At 48.8% G+C, this 21,474-nt stretch overlaps 1 protein-coding gene across 2 annotated transcripts in view; it reads left to right on the top strand.

Annotated features, from left to right (window-relative positions):
• LOC140429062 (coiled-coil domain-containing protein 152-like) overlaps positions 1-21,474 on the top strand; it is a 215,387-nt gene that overhangs the window by 170,542 nt on the left and 23,371 nt on the right. For both annotated transcript variants that reach the window (XM_072515599.1, XM_072515600.1), the window contains exons 6-7: positions 4,705-4,807; positions 9,722-9,849. In XM_072515599.1, the coding sequence (XP_072371700.1) occupies positions 4,705-4,807; positions 9,722-9,849 (231 nt within the window). The remainder of the gene's footprint in view (positions 1-4,704; positions 4,808-9,721; positions 9,850-21,474) is intronic.

The following is a 21,474-nucleotide window of genomic DNA, read 5'->3' as shown; positions in this document are numbered from 1 at the left end:
ATATAATCCCAGGATCCTCAGACGTTCATCGTATGTTAGGCCTACCATTCCTGGGATCATCCGTGTGAATCTCCGCTGGACTCGCTCCAGCGCCAGTATGTCCTTCCTGAGGTGTGGGGCCCAAAATTGCTCACAGTATTCTAAATGGGGCTTAACTAATGCTTTATAAAGCTTCAGAAGTACACCCCTGCTTTTATATTCCAAACCTCTTGAGATAAATGACAACATTGCATTTGCTTTCTTAATTACGGACTCAACCTGCAAGTTTACCTTTAGAGAATCCTGGACTAGGACTCCCAAGTCCCTTTGCACTTCAGCATTATGAATTTTGTCACCGTTTAGAAAATAGTCCATGCCTCTATTCTTTTTTCCAAAGTCCAAGACCTCCCACTTGCCCACGTTGAATTTCATCAGCCATTTCTTGGACCACTCTCCTAAACTGTCTTAATCTTTTTGCAGCCCCCCCACCTCCTCCATACTACCTGCCCCTCCACCTATCTTTGTATCATCGGCAAACTGAGCCAGAATGCCCCCAGTCCCGTCATCTAGATCGTTAATATATAAAGAGAACAGCTGTGGCCCCAACACTGAACCCTGCGGGACACCACTCATCACCGGTTGCCATTCCGAAAAAGAACCTTTTATCCCAACTCTCTGCCTTCTGCCTGACAGCCAATCGTCAATCCATGTTAGTACCTTGCCTAAATACCATGGGCCCTTATTTTACTCAGCAGTCTCCCGTGAGGCACCTTATCAAAAGCCTTTTGGAAGTCAAGACAGATAACATCCATTGGCTCTCCTTGGTCTAACCTATTTGTTATCTCGTCAAATAACTCTAACAGGTTTGTCAGGCACGACCTCCCCTTACTAAATCCATGCTGACTTGTCCTAATCCGACCCTGCACTTCCAAGAATTTAGAAATCTCATCCTTAACAATGGATTCTGGAATCTTGCCAACAACCGAGGTTAGGCTAATTGGCCTATAATTTTCCATTTTTTTCCTTGTTCCCTTCTTGAACAGGGGGGTTACAACAGCGATTTTCCAATCCTCTGGGACTTTCCTTGACTCCAGTGACTTTTGAAAGATCATAACTAACGCCTCCACTATTTCTTCAGCTATCTCCTTTAGAACTCTAGGATGTAGCCCATCTGGGCCCGGAGGTTTATCAATTTTTAGACCTCTTAGTTTCTCTAGCACTTTCTCCTTTGTGATGGCTACCATATTCAACTCTGCCCCTGACTCTCCTGAATTGTTGGGATATTACTCATGTCTTCTACTGTAAGACTGACGCAAAATACTTATTTAGTTCCTCAGCTATTTCCTTGTCTCCCATCACTAGATTACCAGTGTCATTTTGGAGCGGCCCAATGTCTACTTTTGCCTCCCGTTTGTTTTTAATGTATTTAAAGAAACTTTTACTATCATTCCTAATGTTACTGGCTAGCCTACCTTCAAATTTGATCCTCTCTTTCCTTATTTCTCTCTTTGTTATCCTCTGTTTGTTTTTGTAGTCTTCCCAATCTTCTGACTTCCCACTACTCTTTGCCACATTATAGGCTTTCTCTTTTGCTTTGATGCATTCCCTAACTTCCTTTGTCAGCCATGGCTGCCTAATCCTCCCTCTGATAACCTTTCTTTTCTTTGGGATGAACCTCTGTACTGTGTCCTCAATTACTCCCAGAAGCTCCTGCCATTGCTGTTCTACTGTTTTTCCCACTAGGCTCTGCTCCAGTCGATTTTCGTCAGTTCCTCCCTCATGTCCCTGTAGTTACCTTTATTTAACTGTAACACCTTTACATCTGATTCTACCTTCTTTCTTTCAAATTGGAGATTGAATTCTACCATATTATGATCACTGCCTCCTAAGTGTTCCCTTACTTTAAGATCTTTAATCAAGTCTGGCTCATTACATAACACTAAGTCCAGAATGGCCTGTCCCCTCGTGGGCTCCATCACAAGCTGTTCCAAAAAGCCCTCCTGTAAACATTCAATGAATTCCCTTTCCTTGGGTCCACTGGCAGCATTATTTACCCAGTCCACCTGCATATTGAAGTCCCCCATGATCACTGTGACCTTGCCTTTCTGACATGCACTTTCTATTTTGTGGTACATTTTGTGCCCCTGGTCCTGACCACTGTTAGGAGGCCTGTACATAACTCCCATTATGGTTTTTTTGCCTTTGTGGTTCCTCAACTCTACCCACACAGACTCCACATCATCTGACGCTATGTCATTTAGTGCTATTGATTTAATTTCATTCCTAATTAACAAGGCAACCCCGCCCCCTCTGCCCAACTCGCTGTCTTTTCGATAGGTTGTAAATCCCTGGATGTTTAAATGCCAGTCCTGAACCCCCTGCAACCATGTCTCTGTGATGCCTACCACATCATACCTGCCTGTCACAATCTGGGCCACAAGCTCATCTACCTTGTTCCGTACACTGCGCACATTTAAATATAGCACCTTTAATTCTCTATTGACCGTCCCTTTTTGTTTTCTTAGTGTGGTGGACCTTGGTTTACTGAGCCTTTCCATACACTGTATCATATTTTGTGGGATGGGGACTATCGTAACCTCTCCTGAGTTTTGTCTTTTCGTGCTTTTTTGTATTCCTAAGCAGCTACGCTTCCCACTGATTACTTCACCTCTTGGTTCCCTGACTTTCCCTTCCCCCCCCAATCTCTAGCTTAAAGTCCTATTGACCACCCTATTTACTCTTTTCGCCAGAACACTAGTCCCAGCTCGGTTCAGGTGGAGACCATCCCAACGGTATAGGTCCCCCCTGTCCCAAAACTGATGCCAGTGTCCCATGAAAAGGAACCCCTCTTTCCCACACCACTCTTTCAGCCACGTGTTAACTTCCCTTATTCTTGCCTCCCTATGCCAATTTGCACGTGGCTCGGGCAGTAATCCGGAGATTATGACCCTTGAGGACCTGTTTTTTAATTTGAATCCTAGCTCTTTATAATCTCGAAACAGGTCTTCTTTTCTAGACTTGCCTATGCTGTTGGTACCGACATGGACCACAACAACTGGATCCTCCCCCTCCCTCTCCAGTATCCTTTCAAGCCGGTCAGAGATGTCCCGCACCCTAGCACCGGGCAGGCAACATACCATGCGGGACTCTTTATCCTGCTCACAAAGGATATTGTAGGAATGATTTTGTAGGAAAGTAAATGTTTATTAAGAAATAGGAAAAAATAAACAAAGTAGAATTATACTTAATCAGAACAATGGCTTCACACAGCAGCAACATATTAACACAGTCCCACACAATATTCATTTAACACCTTCAAAGCTAACCTTCTCAGTATCTGTTCAGCAACACCTTATAGGTTTTACAACCAATCGAAGTCCAGTAATTGTTACCACCCATTGTCCTTAATATTTCTTGGGGTGCCCCCTGAGGTTAACAGCAGCTGGCTTTTCAAAGGAGGCTTTGTTCACATTGCTTGCTAGGAGTTGGTCAGCAATTCCTGCTGTCAGCTGAGATCAAAAACAGCTACCCCATAGGTTTCAGTATCTCCTTTAATACGTTCTTTTCCTTTGATCGCTTCATTGTCTCACACAGTCTCTTTAGAAATGCTCTCTCCTAGAGTTGATTCGCTATGGCGATGTTGGACACTTTTCGCACCCTCGCTCCCTCCCTCAGCAGCCATGGCGCCTGTTTCCCAATTTTTAAAACCATTCGTGGAACTCGCCATCGGGAACCCCTCCGTCCCAGATGCCCCGGAGAATACTGGGCCAGGCCCGCTAATGTTTTCAGTCTGTGCTGTTCTTACAAAGCATCAGAAGACCAAGCGCTGCTACAATTAAGCTGCAAATGAGAAATGGTAGTCTTGGACATGCTACACGCTGTCTCACCTTGCTCCAACCTTCTGATTCAAGTTTTTAAAAGGGGAGAATTAAAGACAATCCTCGGCATTGTTAACCCGCCCCCGACCCCACACCAACACCCCGGAATTATACTCAGTACTTTCCCCGCACCACACATCATTGCTCCCCCCATGGGGCTCCCACTGGGCCCTGTCCATGGCATTGCATCCTGGCACAGGTTCACACTGCTGGGTTGGCACTATCAGTTTGGCACCGTCCGTTTGGCACCGGCAGGTTGGCGCTGCCAGGTTGGTGCTGCCAGGTGATATTACATTGGTGATGTTTGAAAGTTTAGTGAGGGGGGAATCATGTCGTGGGGGAGCCCAACAATATTCAAATTAATGCAAAACTATTGAAATGAGGTTAACGTTTGGGCGTGAACCTCGTGATGTCGTCAGTGAGTGACGGGGAAAATCGGGAAACATGATCTCCGGCAAAAATTGCATCTCCCAATTCTTGCGAGATTCTTTCCAAGTTTCAAGTCCAAAACAAAGAAAGAATCCTGACGACGTTAACTCTGTTCCTCTCTCCTGAGCTGCTGCCAGACCTGCTGGGTTTTTCCAGCACTTTTTTTTTTACTCCTTTCAAATACTGCCTCATTTGCTGAAAGTCACTCCACTTCAGACATCCGACGTCATTGCTGATGATTGGAGAGAGGTGAGGTGCGTTTTATAAATGCAAGTCTTGCTTTGAGCCTTTTCTTTCTGAGGCCGAGACTGGTGAACTCAGTCAGCGCGGGCCAAGAGCTGAACTCTCAATTTGAGCAGGTCATAGATTCGGTGTGGATGAATCTCTAGCCCTGAGTCTCATTGCAATATGCTTGCAGGAGAACAAAGAGAATGTTGAGAGGCTGTTGTTGGAGATGAAAACAATGGAAAAGGAGCACAAGGTGGAATGTGCAAAGATTCAGCAAGACCTGTGCAGGAAATGTGAGTATAGTTTCAGCAGGAGACGGAGAGGTCTGGGTCTCTGCAATGGTAATACAAAGAACAAAGAACAAAGAAATGTACAGCACAGGAACAGGCCCTTCGGCCCTCCAAGCCCGTGCCGACCATACTGCCCGACTAAACTACAATCTTCTACACTTCCTGGGTCCGTATCCTTCTATTCCCATCCTATTCATATATTTGTCAAGATGCCCCTTAAATGTCCCTATCGTCCCTGCCTCCACTACCTCCTCCGGTAGTGAGTTCCAGGCACCCACTACCCTCTGCGTAAAAAACTTGCCTCGTACATCTACTCTAAACTTTGCCCCTCTCACCTTAAACCTATGCCCCCTAGTAATTGACCCCTCTACCCTGGGGAAAAGCCTCTGACTATCCACTCTGTCTATGCCCCTCATAATTTTGTATACCTCTATCAGGTCGCCCCTCAACCTCCTTCGTTCCAGTGAGAACAAACCGAGTTTATTCAATCGCTCCTCATAGCTTATGCCCTCCATACCAGGCAACATTCTGGTAAATCTCTTCTGCACCCTCTCTAAAGCCTCCACATCCTTCTGGTAGTGTGGCGACCAGAATTGAACACTATACTCCAAGTGTGGCCTAACTAAGGTTCTATACAGCTGCAACATGACTTGCCAATTCTTATACTCAATGCCCCGGCCAATGAAGGCAAGCATGCCGTATGCCTTCTTGACTACCTTCTCCACCTGTGTAGCCCCTTTCAGTGATCTGTGGACCTGTACTCCTAGATCTCTTTGACTTTCAATACTCTTGAGGGTTCTACCATTCACTGTATATTCCCTACCTGCATTAGCCCTTCCAAAATGCATTACCTCACATTTGTCCAGGTTAAACTCCATCTGCCATCTCTCCGCCCAAGTCTCCAGACAATCTAAATCCTGCTGTATCCTCAGACAGTCCTCATCGCTATCCGCAATTCCACCAACCTTTGTGTCGTCTGCAAACTTACTAATCAGACCAGTTACATTTTCCTCCAAATCATTTATATATACTACAAAGAGCAAAGGTCCCAGCACTGATCCCTGTGGAACACCACTGGTCACAGCCCTCCAATTAGAAAAGCATCCCTCCATTGCTACCCTCTGCCTTCTATGGCCTAGCCAGTTCTGTATCCACCTTGCCAGTTCACCCCTGATCCCGTGTGACTTCACCTTTTGTACTAGTCTACCATGAGGGACCTTGTCAAAGGCCTTACTGAAGTCCATATAGACAACATCTACTGCCCTACCTGCATCAATCATCTTAGTGACCTCCTCGAAAAACTCTATCAAGTTAGTGAGACACGACCTCCCCTTCACAAAACCGTGCTGCCTCTCACTAATACGTCCATTTGCTTCCAAATGGGAGTAGATCCTGTCTCGAAGAATTCTCTCCAGTAATTTCCCTACCACTGAAGTAAGGCTCACCGGCCTGTAGTTCCCGGGATTATCCCTGCCACCCTTCTTAAACAGAGGAACAACATTGGCTATTCTCCAGTCCTCCGGGACATCCCCTGAAGACAGCGAGGATCCAAAGATTTCTGTCAAATAACCAGCCCAAAGCAGTCCTGCCACTGAGCTTCAATGGAAAAGCAAATCCCTGCACTGGACCATCAATGATCCCAGTGAATAGCCTTTCATTGACTGGAGGATAGCAAATGTGGTCCCTTTGTTCAAAAAGGGGAGCAGAGACAACCCCAGCAACTATAGACCGGTGAGCCTCACATCTGTAGTGGGTAAAGTCTTGGAGGGGATTATAAGAGACAAGATTTATAATCATCTAGATAGGAATAATATGATCAGGGATAGTCAGCATGGCTTTGTGAAGGGTAGGTCATGCCTCACAAACCTTATCGAGTTCTTTGAGAAGGTGACTGAACAGGTAGACGAGGGTAGAGCAGTTGATGTGGTGTATATGGATTTCAGTAAAGCGTTTGATAAGGTTCCCCACGGTAGGCTATTGCAGAAAATACGGAGGCTGGGGATTGAGGGTGATTTAGAGATGTGGATCAGAAATTGGCTAGCTGAAAGAAGACAGAGGGTGGTGGTTGATGGGAAATGTTCAGAATGGAGTTCATTTACAAGTGGCGTACCACAAGGATCTGTTCTGGGGCCATTGCTGTTTGTCATTTTTATCAATGACCTAGAGGAAGGCGCGGAAGGGTGGGTGAGTAAATTTGCAGACGATACTAAAGTCGGTGGTGTTGTTGACAGTGTGGAAGGATGTAGCAGGTTACAGAGGGATATAGATAAGCTGCAGAGCTGGGCTGAGAGGTGGCAAATGGAGTTTAATGTAGAGAAGTGTGAGGTGATTCACTTTGGAAGGAAGAACAGGAATGCGGAATATTTGGCTAATGGTAAAGTTCTTGGAAGTGTGGATGAGCAGCGGGATCTAGGTGTCCATGTACATAGATCCCTGAAAGTTGCCACCCAGGTTGATAGGGTTGTGAAGAAGGCCTATGGAGTGTTGGCCTTTATTGGTAGAGGGATTGAGTTCTGGAGTCAGGAGGTCATGTTGCAGCTGTACAAAACTCTGGTATGGCTGCATTTGGAGTATTGCGTACAGTTCTGGTCACCGCATTATAGGAAGGACGTGGAGGCTTTGGAGCGGGTGCAGAGGAGATTTACCAGGATGTTGCCTGGTATGGAGGGAAAATCTTATGAGGAAAGGCTGATGGACTTGAGGTTGTTTTTGTTGGAGAGAAGAAGGTTAAGAGGAGACTTAATAGAGGCATACAAAATGATCAGGGGGTTAGATAGGGTGGACAGTGAGAGCCTTCTCCCGCGGATGGAAATGGCTAGCACGAGGGGACATAGCTTTAAACTGAGGGGTAATAGATATAGGACAGAGGTCAGAGGTAGGTTCTTTACGCAAAGAGTAGTGAGGCCGTGGAATGCCCTACCTGCAACAGTAGTGAACTCGCCAACATTGAGGGCATTTAAAAGTTTATTAGATAAACATATGGATGATAATGGCATAGTGTAGGTTAGATGGCTTTTGTTTCGGTGCAACATCGTGGGCCGAAGGGCCTGTACTGCGCTGTATCGTTCTATGTTCTATGTTCTATGCGTGGTACTTTTAAATTTTCAGCCATGCACGACCGGTAACTTAAAGGGGACAGGTAGTGAGCAGTGAGTCTTTGTAATTGGATACACAAAGCTAAGGGGGAACATTGGGTAAGCACAACAAAGGAAAATCCTGGAGCAGAATATTCCGGGAAGGCGGATGGCTCACCAAACCTCACCCCCGGAATGGCATTGGAAGATGCCATTTTGCCGAAGGGTACAGTCAAGGTAGATTCTGTCGAAGGGAAAAGTGAGAGCCAACAAACGCAGAGGTGCCTGCATGACACAGGAGATACAAATTAAGATAAAGAAGTGAGCTTGTGGCAGGTGTGAGTTCAAAAGTGCAATTGAGAACTGGGCTGACTATGGAAGTTTCAGAGAGGAGGCGAAGAAGCAAATACGAGAAATAAATAATAATAACCTTTATTGTCACAAGTAGGCTTACATTTTAACACTACAATGTAGTTACTGTGAAAATCCCCTAATGCAAACATTACACTCCGGCACCTGTTCGGGTACACAGAGGGAGAATCCACAATGTCCAATTCACCCAACAAGCACGTCTTCCGGGGACTGTGGGAGGAAACCGGAGCACCCGGAGGAAACCCACGCAGACACGGGGAGAGCGTGCAGACTCCGCACAGACAGTGACCCAAGCCGGGAATCGAACCTGGGACCGTGGAGCTGCGAAGCAACAGTGCTAACCACTTGTGCTACCGTGAAGGAACGAGACTAGCAGCCAACATTAAAGGAATCCCAAAGTATTCTCGAGGCATATAAATAGTAAAATGCTGGTGAAAGGTGGAGCGAGGATGATGAGGGGCCAAAAAGGGAATTTACACATGGAAGCAGAAGGCTAGAATAGGATTAAATGGATTTAAATGGACTAAAAATGATTTATATTGAAGTATTAAATAGTTCCTTTGAATCTGAAATTGCCAAAGAAGATGTTAGACATGCCACAGTAAAAGAGAATGTAATTCAGGCACTAGGAGGGTTTAAAATCGAAAAGGGGGAGTCATTGCATAGAATTTCTGTACTTCAGATTGGTGAGGCACTAGGACCCGATGTGTCCAGGAATACTGAGGGGAGTGAGAGCAGAAATTGCGGAGGCACTGGCCATATGTTCTCCATCTACGTCAGAATCAGGAATGGTGCCAGAGGACTGGAGAATTGCAAACATTACACCCTTGTTCAAAAAAAGGATGAAAGTAAAAAATCTTATAGAGCTTAATCCCTCTCAATGCCCCGATAAATCTCTATTCTTACACTATGAGGAGGACTGTAAGGAGAACTTCAGCTGGGCATGAGCTGGTTAACAGCTTGGATAGGTTAATTAACATTACAAAACCTGAAGACACGATGTGGAGATGCCGGCGTTGGACTGGGGTGGGCTCAGTAAGAAGTCTGACACCAGGTTAAAGTCCAGCAGGTTTGTTTGGAATCGCTAGCTTTCGGAGCAGTGCTCACCTGAGGAAGGAGCAGTGCTCCGAAAGCTGGTGATTCTAAACAAACCTGTTGGATTTTAACCTGGTGTCATAAAACCTGAAGTGACAGAGATTGGAAGAATTCTAAAACTAAATAATAAAACTTTAATGAGTTTAAGGTCAGGGTTTGAGATACATAAGTAGGAAAGAATGAAAGTGTAATTTATTAAATTTATGAAAAATGTATATTTTATATACATACAAAAATGTATATTTTTGTATACAAAAATCTAGAGTCAAAAATAAAGAGTACTGTTAAACCTACACATGCCGATAGTTCAGCTGCAGTTCATTACATTTGCTAATTCTACCTCTGTTTATTAATATTTGGTTAAACTATTTGCCAGTTGAAACAAAGCAGGAAGAGCTCGATGGAATTATTGACAAAAAGGAAACAGAGATTCAACTACTGAACAGGCAGATACATTCTCAGGAGAGAGAGAAACAAAGTGAGATCATCAAATTGCAGATGGAGGTAAGGACAGAATTAACGAGACGGTTAAGCCAGCCTTTGAAGGAGATGCTAGGGAGGAGATTTGGCCTCAGGCTACGCTAATGGCTTGATTGGAGGGCAACCTCCTAGCTTCCAGGCATCGGATTTGGGGCGGTGGGGAGGCCGGGGCGGGGGGGGGGGGGGGGGGTGCGGTGGGGAAGCTGGGGGTGGGGGGGCTACAAATGTGTTGAGGAATCCCTCTCGAAAGTTCCCAGAATAGTTACTCTGAAAGAGTTAGAAGTAATAAAACCACTTCTAACTTCAGGAGAACTATTAAACACCCAAACTGAGCCCTGCACGGGACCGCCCCCCCCCCCCCCCCCCACCACCACTCTGGATGCACGACTAATCAACCCCCAAGGTATTCCCAACACCCTGCCCCATCGACACTCATAGGATTCCTCCCTCCCCCTGACCCCCCAGCCACAAAGGTTTGACAGAGTCATCCGGACTCGAAACATTAGATGCTGTCAGACCTGCTGAGATTGCCCAGTGTTTTCTGTCCTTGTTCCACAAGGACAGCCTGGGACACGACTGTGGGGGACTTTCCCCAGTGTGACAACACTCTCCCCCTTGTGTCAGACACCACTGAATCTGCCCACCCCTGCCACAAATGCCGATGTGAGGCTGCCAGGCCTCTTAATTTTCACACGCCCGTGGCCAGCCAGACTGTCTGTTGTGCGAAGGTGACTTGCTAGTGGGACATTAATCAGGTCCAGCTGTTAAATTGGCTTGCCTTGTCAGTTGATAATAATAATCGCTTATTGTCACGAGTAGGCTTCAATGAAGTTACTGTAAAAAGCCCCTAGTCGCCACATTCCGGCACCTGTTCGGGGAGGCTGGTACGGGAATTGAACCCGTGCTGCTGGCCTTGTTCTGCATTACAAGCCAGCTGTTTAGCCCACTGTGCTAAACCAGCTTCCAGAGTTAAACTCTTCCCTGAAAGGAGAAGGGGTGTGTGGCAGTGTTCCTTTAAAATTAAATCGTGCTCGTCATTCTTAGAAAATACACACGTTTCATTCTCAGGATATATTCACAGAATGCAGTAACCTCAGAGGAAACACTGTTCCCATCACAGATAATCACTGCTCCAGAATATAAGATAACTAATGAAAGCTAATTCAAGTACTTCTAATGTCTATTTAAAGTTAATTTTCACTGCCAGGTTAATGTCAGGACATAAGACTTACATTTTCCCTGACGCTTCATTCACAGCTTTGGGCCTGGCTGATTTTGCAATCCAGCTCTTGGTCTGTAGCGAAAGAGAAAATGCTGGAAAATCTCAGCAAGCCTGGCAGCATCTGTAGGGAGAGAAAAGAGCGAACGTTTCGAGTCTGATGACTCTTTGTCAAAGCTGGTCTGTAACATTCTTGGTTGCAGATGAGGAACATGTCGGCCATGATAGACTGGGGGAGCAGACTCAATGGGCCGAATGGCCTAATTCTGCTCCTATACCTTATGAACTGATGAACCTGGCTTTCTAAAGAGGAGTTGGAGATTCAGACTGCTACATCCAGTTCTCTGTTAGCAAGGTCGCTGGCAGCTCAATGCGAGAAACCAAATTCACAAAGTTACTCTTGAAGGAATACTGGGCGGGATTCTTCGAGCCTCCGCCCCAAAATCGCGGGGACGGAGAATGGCCGTTGACGCCAAAAACCGGCAATCACGCACGTGGTCTACGCGGTGCGGCTGGGGGGTGGCCATTGACAGAGAGCCCCCCCCCCCCCCCCCCCGCTATTCACCGTTCGGTTGCCTCCTACCTCCATTAAAATTAGAATTGGGGAGATTGGGGCTGGGATTCACATTTTTTACAATTTTATTTCCAACTGAAATCCACACATATTCTGAAATTCAACAAGGATCCCTACATCAGACTCCTATTCATTGACTGCAGCTCCGCCTTCAACACCATAATCCCAGCCAAGCTCATATCAAAGCTCCCAAACCTAGGACTTGGCTCCTCTCTCTGCAACTGGATCCTCGACTTCGTGACCCATAGACCATAATCAGTAAGAATGAACAACAACACCTCCTCCACAATAGTCCTCAACACCGGCGCCCCGCAAGGCTGCGTACTTAGCCCCCTACTCTACTCCCTCTACACACATGACTGCGTGGCAAAATTTGGCTCCAACTCCATCTACAGGTTTGCTGATGATACGATCGTAGTAGGCCGGATCTCGAATAACGATGAGTCCGAATACAGGAGGGAGATAGAGAACCTAGTGGAGTGGTGTAGCGACAACAATCTCTCCCTCAATGTCAGCAAAATTAAGGAGCTGGTCATTGACTTCAGGAAGCAAAGTATCGTACACACCCCTGTCAGCATCAACGGGGCCGAGGTGGAGATGGTTAGCAGTTTCAAATTCCTAAATGTGCACATCACCAACAATCTGTCCTGGTCCACCCACGTCGATGCTATGATTAAGAAAGCACAACAGCGCCTATACTTCCTCAGGAAGCTAAGGAAATTCGGCATGTCCACATTGACTCTTACCAACTTTTATTGATGCACCATAGAAAGCATCTTTGTGGTGAATGTATTCACCTAATGCATGCATGATACTGTAACCTATGATCTCGAAATGGTAATACGAGCTGCTTCCAGGTACTGTACTGTAACCCCAGTGGGCTCCGCCCTCACCGGGGCCATATATATGCCTGTAGGTGGCATTCATCTGTACAACCGACTCTGGCTAGGCAAGTTCATGACGAATGAAAATCGCTTATTGTCACGAGTAGGCTTCAATGAAGTTACTGTGAAAAGCCCCTAGTCGCCACATTCCGGCGTCTGTTTGGGGAGGCTGGTACGGGAATTGAACCGTGCTGCTGGCCTGCCTAGGTCTGCTTTCAAAGCCAGCGATTTAGCCCTGTGCTAAACCAGCCCCTAATAAATCCTTATTGACTGGAAAATATATAGTTCGAGTACAATAGATGGGTCGTTTTTTGTGTGTGCAGGAGGGTTTCCTGAAACAATATGTTGACAGGCCAACAAGAGGCGAGGCCACGTTGGATTTGGTTTTGGGTAATGAACCAGGCCAGGTGTTGGATTTGGAGGTAGGAGAGCACTTTGGGGACAGTGACCACAATTCGGTGACGTTTACGTTAATGATGGAAAGGGATAAGTATACACCGCAGGGCAAGAGTTATAGCTGGGGGAAGGGCAATTATGATGCCATTAGACGTGACTTGGGGGGGATAAGGTGGAGAAGTAGGCTGCAAGTGTTGGGCACACTGGATAAGTGGGGCTTGTTCAAGGATCAGCTACTGCGTGTTCTTGATAAGTATGTACCGGTCAGACAGGGAGGAAGGCGTCGAGCGAGGGAACCGTGGTTTACCAAGGAAGTGGAATCTCTTGTTAAGAGGAAGAAGAAGGCCTATGTGAAGATGAAGTGTGAAGTTTCGGTTGGGGCGATGGATAGTTACAAGGTAGCGAGGAAGGATCTAAAGAGAGAGCTAAGACGAGCAAGGAGGGGACATGAGAAGTATTTGGCAGGAAGGATCAAGGAAAACCCAAAAGCTTTCTATAGGTATGTCAGGAATAAGCGAATGACTAGGGAAAGAGTAGGACCAGTCAAGGACAGGGATGGGAAATTGTGTGTGGAGTCTGAAGAGATAGGCGAGATACTAAATGAATATTTTTCGTCAGTATTCACTCAGGAAAAAGATAATGTTGTGGAGGAGAATGCTGAGCCCCAGGCTAATAGAATAGATGGCATTGAGGTACGTAGGGAAGAGGTGTTGGCAATTCTGGACAGGCTGAAAATAGATAAGTCCCCGGGACCTGATGGGATTTATCCTTGGATTCTATGGGAGGCCAGGGAAGAGATTGCTGGACCTTTGGCTTTGATTTTTATGTCATCATTGGCTACAGGAATAGTGCCAGAGGACTGGAGGACAGCAAATGTGGTCCCTTTGTTCAAAAAGGGGAGCAGAGACAACCCCGGCAACTATAGACCGGTGAGCCTCACGTCTGTAGTGGGCAAAGTCTTGGAGGGGATTATAAGGGACAAGATTTATAATCATCTAGATAGGAATAATATGATCAGGGATAGTCAGCATGGCTTTGTGAAGGGCAGGTCATGCCTCACAAACCTTATTGAGTTCTTTGAGAAGGTGACTGAACAGGTAGACGAGGGTAGAGCAGTTGATGTGGTGTATATGGATTTCAGCAAAGCGTTTGATAAGGTTCCCCACGGTAGGCTATTGCAAAAAATACGGAGGCTGGGGATTGAGGGTGATTTAGAGATGTGGATCAGAAATTGGCTAGCTGAAAGAAGACAGAGGGTGGTGGTTGATGGGAAATGTTCAGAATGGAGTACAGTCACAAGTGGAGTACCACAAGGATCTGTTCTGGGGCCGTTGCTGTTTGTCATTTTTATCAATGACCTAGAGGAAGGCGCAGAAGGGTGGGTGAGTAAATTTGCAGACGATACTAAAGTCGGTGGTGTTGTCGATAGTGTGGAAGGATGTAGCAGGTTACAGAGGGATATAGATAAGCTGCAGAGCTGGGCTGAGAGGTGGCAAATGGAGTTTAATGTAGAGAAGTGTGAGGTGATTCACTTTGGAAGGAATAACAGGAATGCGGAATATTTGGCTAATGGTAAAGTTCTTGGAAGTGTGGATGAGCAGAGGGATCTAGGTGTCCATGTACATAGATCCCTGAAAGTTGCCACCCAGGTTGATAGGGTTGTGAAGAAGGCCTATGGAGTGTTGGCCTTTATTGGTAGAGGGATTGAGTTCCGGAGTCGGGAGGTCATGTTGCAGCTGTACAGAACTCTGGTCCGGCCGCATTTGGAGTATTGCGTACAGTTCTGATCACCGCATTATAGGAAGGACGTGGAGGCTTTGGAGCGGGTGCAGAGGAGATTTACCAGGATGTTGCCTGGTATGGAGGGAAAATCTTATGAGGAAAGGCTGACGGACTTGAGGTTGTTTTCGTTGGAGAGAAGAAGGTTAAGAGGAGACTTAATAGAGGCATACAAAATGATCAGGGGGTTGGATAGGGTGGACAGTGAGAGCCTTCTCCCGCGGATGGATATGGCTGGCACGAGGGGACATAACTTTAAACTGAGGGGTAATAGATATAGGACAGAGGTCAGAGGTAGGTTCTTTACGCAAAGAGTAGTGAGGCCGTGGAATGCCCTACCTGCTACAGTAGTGAACTCGCCAACATTGAGGGCATTTAAAAGTTTATTGGATAAACATATGGATGATAATGGCATAGTGTAGGTTAGATGGCTTTTGTTTCGGTGCAACATCGTGGGCCGAAGGGCCTGTACTGCGCTGTATTGTTCTATGTTCTATGTTCTATGTTCTAATGTTCACTCGCTCTCTCTGCCTCTCGGTGAATTGAAGGTACATCAATTTATTAGTCATAGGCAGCACTATGGAAGCCGCTCTAAAGCCAGACAGGCTCGAACTCGACGCCCTCGCGTCCGAAGCCAAGGAGATATTCAAACATCGGCTTCGATGCTTCGAGGCCTACCTCAACTCCTCCACAACGCCTCCCAAGGAGACCCTCAAGCTGCGGCTCCTCCACGCTCGGGTGAGCCATCGAATCTCAGTAATGATTGAGAAAGCGGCCACATACGAGGCGGCGGTCGCAACCCTCAAGGCACACTTCCTGAAGCCCGTAAATCAGGTGTTCGCCAGACACCTCCTCACTACTTGTCGTCAACGCGCTGGAGAATCGCTGGACGAGCATCTGGAAACCCTGACTCTACTCGCGAGGAACTGCAGCTATCGGGATGTGACGGCGGAGGAGCACATGAACTCACAGATCCGGGACACCTACGTGGCAGGGGTCCGCTCGAACTATATCAGGCAGCGCCTGCTGGAAAACGGGACCTCCGACCTGCGGGACACGGTAAAGCTAGCTACCTCGCTAGAGGTGGCCTACCCAGAACCTCAGTGCGTCCCCCGCAGGCCTGGCAAACCCCTCATGGACCCCCTCGTCGGGGCCCCCGTCGGACCCGACTACGTCGCAGGCCTGCGCCGCGCGTCTGCCAGCCCAGCCCGGGGAACCGCAGTGCTACTTCTGCGGCCAGGGCCAACACCCCTGGCAGCATTGCCCAGCCTGCACAGCGACGTGCAGCGACTGTGGGGGAAAGGGACACTTCGCTAGAGTCTGTCTGGGCCGACCTGAGGCCCAGAAATCAAAAACGCACCAGGCCCGACCCATGGACTCGCAGCCCCACAGACCCCGCAATGTGGCTGCGTGCCTGCCCGGAACGCCCCTGCATCGTGCGACTCGTGGGGGCCGCCATCTTGGCCGCCGGCCCCAACACCGACCGACACGTGCGACCCTTGGGGGCCGCCATCTTGTGATTCCACCGACCACACAGGCTACCCGCAGCTGGGCGCAGTCACTCTCGATCAGTCGCAGCCCAAACAGCTGAAGAACTCCATGATGGTCGTCCGGGTCAATGGACACGAGACCCCTTGTCTTTTCGACTCCGGGAGCATGGAGAGCTTTGTCCACCCCGACACGGTAAGGCGCTGCTCCCTCCACACCTACCCAGCCTCCCAAACAATCTCCCTTGCCTCCGGGTCCCATTCGGTTCAGATCCGGGGGTACTGTATCGCCAATCTCGCGATGCAGGGCGCAGAGTACGCTCCTTTTAAGCTCTACGTCCTCCCCCACCTCTGCGCCCCCCTACTGCTCGGATTGAACGTCCAATATAATCACCGAAGCCTGACCTTACAGTTCGGCGGACCCTTACCCCCCTCACGGTGTGCAGCCTCGCGAACTTAAAGGTTTCCCCCTCTTTGCAAACCTCACTCCCGACTGTAAGCCCATCGCCACCAGGAGCAGGCAGTACAGTTCGCTAGACATGACGTTTATCGAGTCGGAGGTCCAGCGACTGTTGAGTGAAGGGATCATCGAGGCCAGCAACAGGCCCTAGAGAGCGCAAGTGGTGGTTGTCAGGACCGGGGAAAAGAACCGGGTGGTTGTGGACTACAGCCAGACCATAAACCGGTTCACGCAACTGGATGCAAACTCCCTCCCCCGCATAGCAGAGATGGTCAACCAGATCGCGCAGTACCGTGTGTTCTCAACAGTCGATCTGATGTTGACCTACTACCAGCTCCCAATCCGCCCGGAAGAGCGCCACTACACTGCCTTCGAAGCAGCCGGCTGACTCTTCCACTTCCTCAGAGTTCCCTTCGGCGTCACTAATGGGGGTCTCAGTCTTTCAGAGAACAATGGACCGAATGGTGGACCAGTACGGTTTGCGGGCTACATACCCGTACTTGGACAATGTGACCATCTGCGGCCATGATCAACAGAACCATGACGCCAACCTTCAGAGGTTCCTCCAGGCCGCCCAATCCCTCAACCTTACATACAACAAAGAAAGGTGCGTCTTCCGCACTACCCGACTGGCCATCCTCGGCTATGCCGTGGAGAACGGAGTCCTAGGGCCCGACCCCAGCCGTATGCGCCCCCTCACAGAACTCCCCCATCCCCACAGCCTCAAGGCCCTAAAATGATGCCTGGGGCTGTTCTCATACTACGCCCAGTGGGTCCCCAACCATGCGGACAAAGCCCGCCCACTTATTCAAACCACCAGTTTTCCCCTGATGGATGAGGCCCGCTCGGCCTTCAGCCGCATCAAGGCCGGCATCACCAAGGCCGCAATGCACGCGGTGGACGAGTCCGTCCCCTTCCAGGTAGAGAGCGATGCGTCAGACGTCGCACTGGCCGCTCACTCAACCAGGCGGGCAGGCCAGTAGCGTTCTTCTCTAGGACCCTCCACGCTTCCAAAATTCAACACCCCTCGGTCGGGAAGGAAGCACAAGCCATAGTGGAAGCCGTGCGGCACTGGAGGCACTACCTAGCCGGTAGGAGGTTCACTCTCGTCACCGACCAGCGGTCGGTCGCCTTCATGTTTGACAACGCACAACGAGCAAAATAAAAAATGACAAAATCTTGAGGTGGAGAATCGAACTCTCCACCTACAATTACGATATCAAGTATCGTCCTGGGAAGTTCAACGAGCCCCCAGATGTCCTGTCCCGTGGCACATGTGCCAGTGCACAAGATGACCAACTTTGGGCTATCCACAATGACCTCTGTCACCCGGGGGTCACCCGGCTTACCCACTTCATTAAGGCCCACAATCTGCCCTTCTCCACCGAGGAGGTCAGGGCCATGACCAGGGACTGCCAAGTCTGCGCGGAGTGCAAACTGCACTTCTACCGGCCAGACAAGGCCTGCCTGGTAAAGGCCTCCCGGCCCTTTGAGCGCCTAAGCATTGACTTCAAAGGGCCCCTCCCCTCCACCAACCGTAATATATACTTCCTCACCATCTACGATGAGTACTCCCGCTTCCCCTTCGCTGTCCCCTGCCCCGACATGAGCTCGGCCATAGTAATAAAGGCACTGCACAGCATCTTCACACTGTTCGGTTTCCCTGCCTACGTCCACAGCGGCCGGGGCACATCGTTCATGAGCGATGAGCTGCGTCAGTACCTGCTCAGCAAAGGCATCGCCTCGAGCAGGACTACGAGCTACAACCTGCAGGGAAATGGGCAGGTGGAGAGGGAGAGCGCAACGGTATGGAAGGCCGTTTTTCTGGCCCTTAGGCCTAGAAGTCTCCCGATCCCCCGCTGGCAGGAGGTCCTCCCCGATGCCCTCCACTCCATCAGATCACTCCTCTGCACAGCCACGAACGAGACCCCTCAATCGTTTGTTTATCTTTCCCAGGAAGTCCATCTCCGGGGTCTCGCTTCCATCTTGGCTGACAACTCCGGGACCAGTCCTTCTCCGGAGGCACATGAGGAGCCATAAGACCAACCCCCTGGTCGAGAGGGTCCAGCTGCTCCACGCCAACCCCCAATACGCCTACACCGCGCACCAGGACTGACGGCAAGATACGGTCTCCCTACGGGACCTGGCGCCAGCTGGTTCCCCTACCAACGCGCCCCCCCTTCCCCACTGCCCGCCACCACCCACGGCACCTCGTACGCTCCCATAGGTCTCCTGTATTGTCCCACGCCGACACTGATACCACCCATCATCCCCCTGCCTGCCCCCACACCCCAACTGTCTCCGACACGCCGGACTGAGGCTCAAGCTCCAGACACAACACCCCTGGAGTCACCACCTGCAACAACCGTGCCCGCCGTACCGCCAGAGCTGAGGAGGTCGAAGAGAACGATCCGGCCTCCAGATAGACTGAATATGTAATGACCCCACGTCACCCCCGCTGGACTTTATTTTTTAACAGGGGGTGAATGTGGTGAATGTATTCACCTAATGCATGCATGATTCTGTAACCTATGACCTATGACCTGGAAGTGGTAATACGAGCTGCTTCCAGGTACTGTACTGTAACCCCGGTGGGCTCCGTATCTGGCTCCGCCCTCACCGGGGCCATATATAGACCAGCCGCCTGTGGGCGGCATTCATCTATGCAACCGACTCTGGCTAGACAAGTTCATGGCTCATAAAGCCTAATGTTCACTCGCTCTCTCGGCCTCTTGGTGAATTGAAGGTATATCAATCTTATCTGGCTGCATCACAGCCTGGTATGGCAACTGCTTGGCCCAAGACCATAAGAAACTTCAGAGAGTCGTGAACACCGCCCAGTCCATCACACAAACCTACCACCCATCCATTGACTCCATCTACACCTCCTGCTGGCTGGGGAAAGCGGGCAGCATAATCAAAGACCCCTCCTACCCGGCTTACTCACTCTTCCAACCTCTTCCATCAGGCAGGAGATACAGAAGTCTGAGAACACGCACAAACAGACTCAAAAACAGCTTCTTCCCCACTGTCACCAGACTCCTAAACGACCCTCTTATGGACCGATCTGATCTCTTCACACATCTTCTTTACTGAGTAGTACTACACTCCGTATTCTTCACCCGATGCCTGTGTCTGTGTATTTACATTGAGTGTTTATGTATGTCCTATGTTTTTTTCATGACCTGGCTTGACTGTATGTCTAAGGTTGAGGGACTTGAGGCTGTTTTCGTTAGAGAGAAGAAGGTTAAGAGGTGACTTAATTGAGGCATAGAAGATGATCAGAGGATTGGATAGGGTGGACAGTGAGAGCCTTTTTCCTCGGATGGTGATGTCTCGCACAAGGGGACATAGCTTTAAATTGAGGGGAGCTAGATATAGGACAGATGTCAGAGGTAGGTTCTTTACTCAGAGAGTAGTAAGGGCGTGGAATGCCCTGCCTGCAACAGTAGTGGACTCGCCAACACTAAGGGCATTCAAATGGTCATTGGATAGACATATGGACAATAAGGGAATAGTGTAGATGGGCTTTAGAGTGGTTTCACAGGTCGGCGCAACATCGAGGGCTGAAGGGCCTGTACTGCGCTGTAATGTTCGATGTTCTATGTATGCAGAAAAATATTTTTCGCTGTACCTCGGTACATGTGGCACTAAACCCAAATCCAAATTCCCCCACCTCCATTTGAAATGTTCAAATACCAGGGGACCAAAGTTAAATAAGGGAAGTGAAAGGAAAGCCTTTTCTATGAATAATGATGAATTTGTGAAATAAGTAACCAAGAATAAAAGTATTGCAAACGGTATGGCGCAGATGTGGGCAGCCTGCACTCAGCTCACCTGGGTGTGGCCCAGGAGACATGTGCTCTCCACAGTGTATTTTGTTTCCGACGGATATGACTGAAGTCATTCCCACGGGAAGCGAGTGAAGTGAGGCGCATGCTGATTGCTGACAATACTGACTGGGAGCTGTGCTCCCTGTGTCCAAAGTGTAAATATTTCTTTTGTTTTTACCATTTGACAATGATGACAGTTTTATTACGATGTGAATGATGAAGGATTTTCTATAACTCATTATGAAATATTCGGTGTGTATTAAATGTATTTAATCTTATTCGTGGGGTTATAAATAGTGAAGAATCCGGATTTCAATCTTGCGGCCCACTGAGATGAAGGAGGTTCACTCATACAGCCCACTCGCTGGCCTGGGTTGTCCATGACTGGTGTAGAGGCCTGTGGTTTTCACCCTTGGGGCGGGGTGGGAGAATGAGGAAAGTTCCAGGCTCCGACTGCCCACCTAGGGAGAAAATGCGCACAAAGGCAGCTTCTTCAACTGAAAGATTCAGTGGCCATGGGCGTGCCAGAGCTTGGCAGGAAAAAGGAGGGGCCACATGGGGTGGGTGTGAGGGCAGAGCTTGGCAGGGGGAAGGAGGGGCCATATGGGGTGGGTGGGTGGATATAACGTGTCACCGGGGCATGAGGGGACCGTTTTGACCTTACCTTTCAACAGGTTCCCTCATGCATGCCAGTGTTCACAACGCCTCTGAGGGTCTTTGAAACTCTTGTGAAACCTGGCCCAACTCCATGAGCATTTGTGGAGAAGTAGGAGACACCAATCTTTGCAATGGAGCTGGTCAGGTCGGGAGTGTAGGATATGGACCCTTGACACGAAGCAACTTGCATCCTTCAAAGGCACTGCCGAAAATTAGACAGCCCAGGAGTGGGGATTGGAATTGGAACCCGGGCCCCATTTTTATAAGACCCCCAAGCTGACCCGACTTGGTGAAATTCCAACAATGGATGAGGTTTTTTTTAACGGATTGGGGGTTAAGCCGCAAAGATAGACAGATAGC

The sequence above is a fragment of the Scyliorhinus torazame genome, chromosome 9 (genome assembly GCF_047496885.1).
Source record: "Scyliorhinus torazame isolate Kashiwa2021f chromosome 9, sScyTor2.1, whole genome shotgun sequence".
Classification (NCBI taxonomy): domain Eukaryota; kingdom Metazoa; phylum Chordata; class Chondrichthyes; order Carcharhiniformes; family Scyliorhinidae; genus Scyliorhinus; species Scyliorhinus torazame.
Note: the sequence above shows the minus strand (reverse complement) of the source record. Positions and strands in the feature narration are given on the sequence as shown.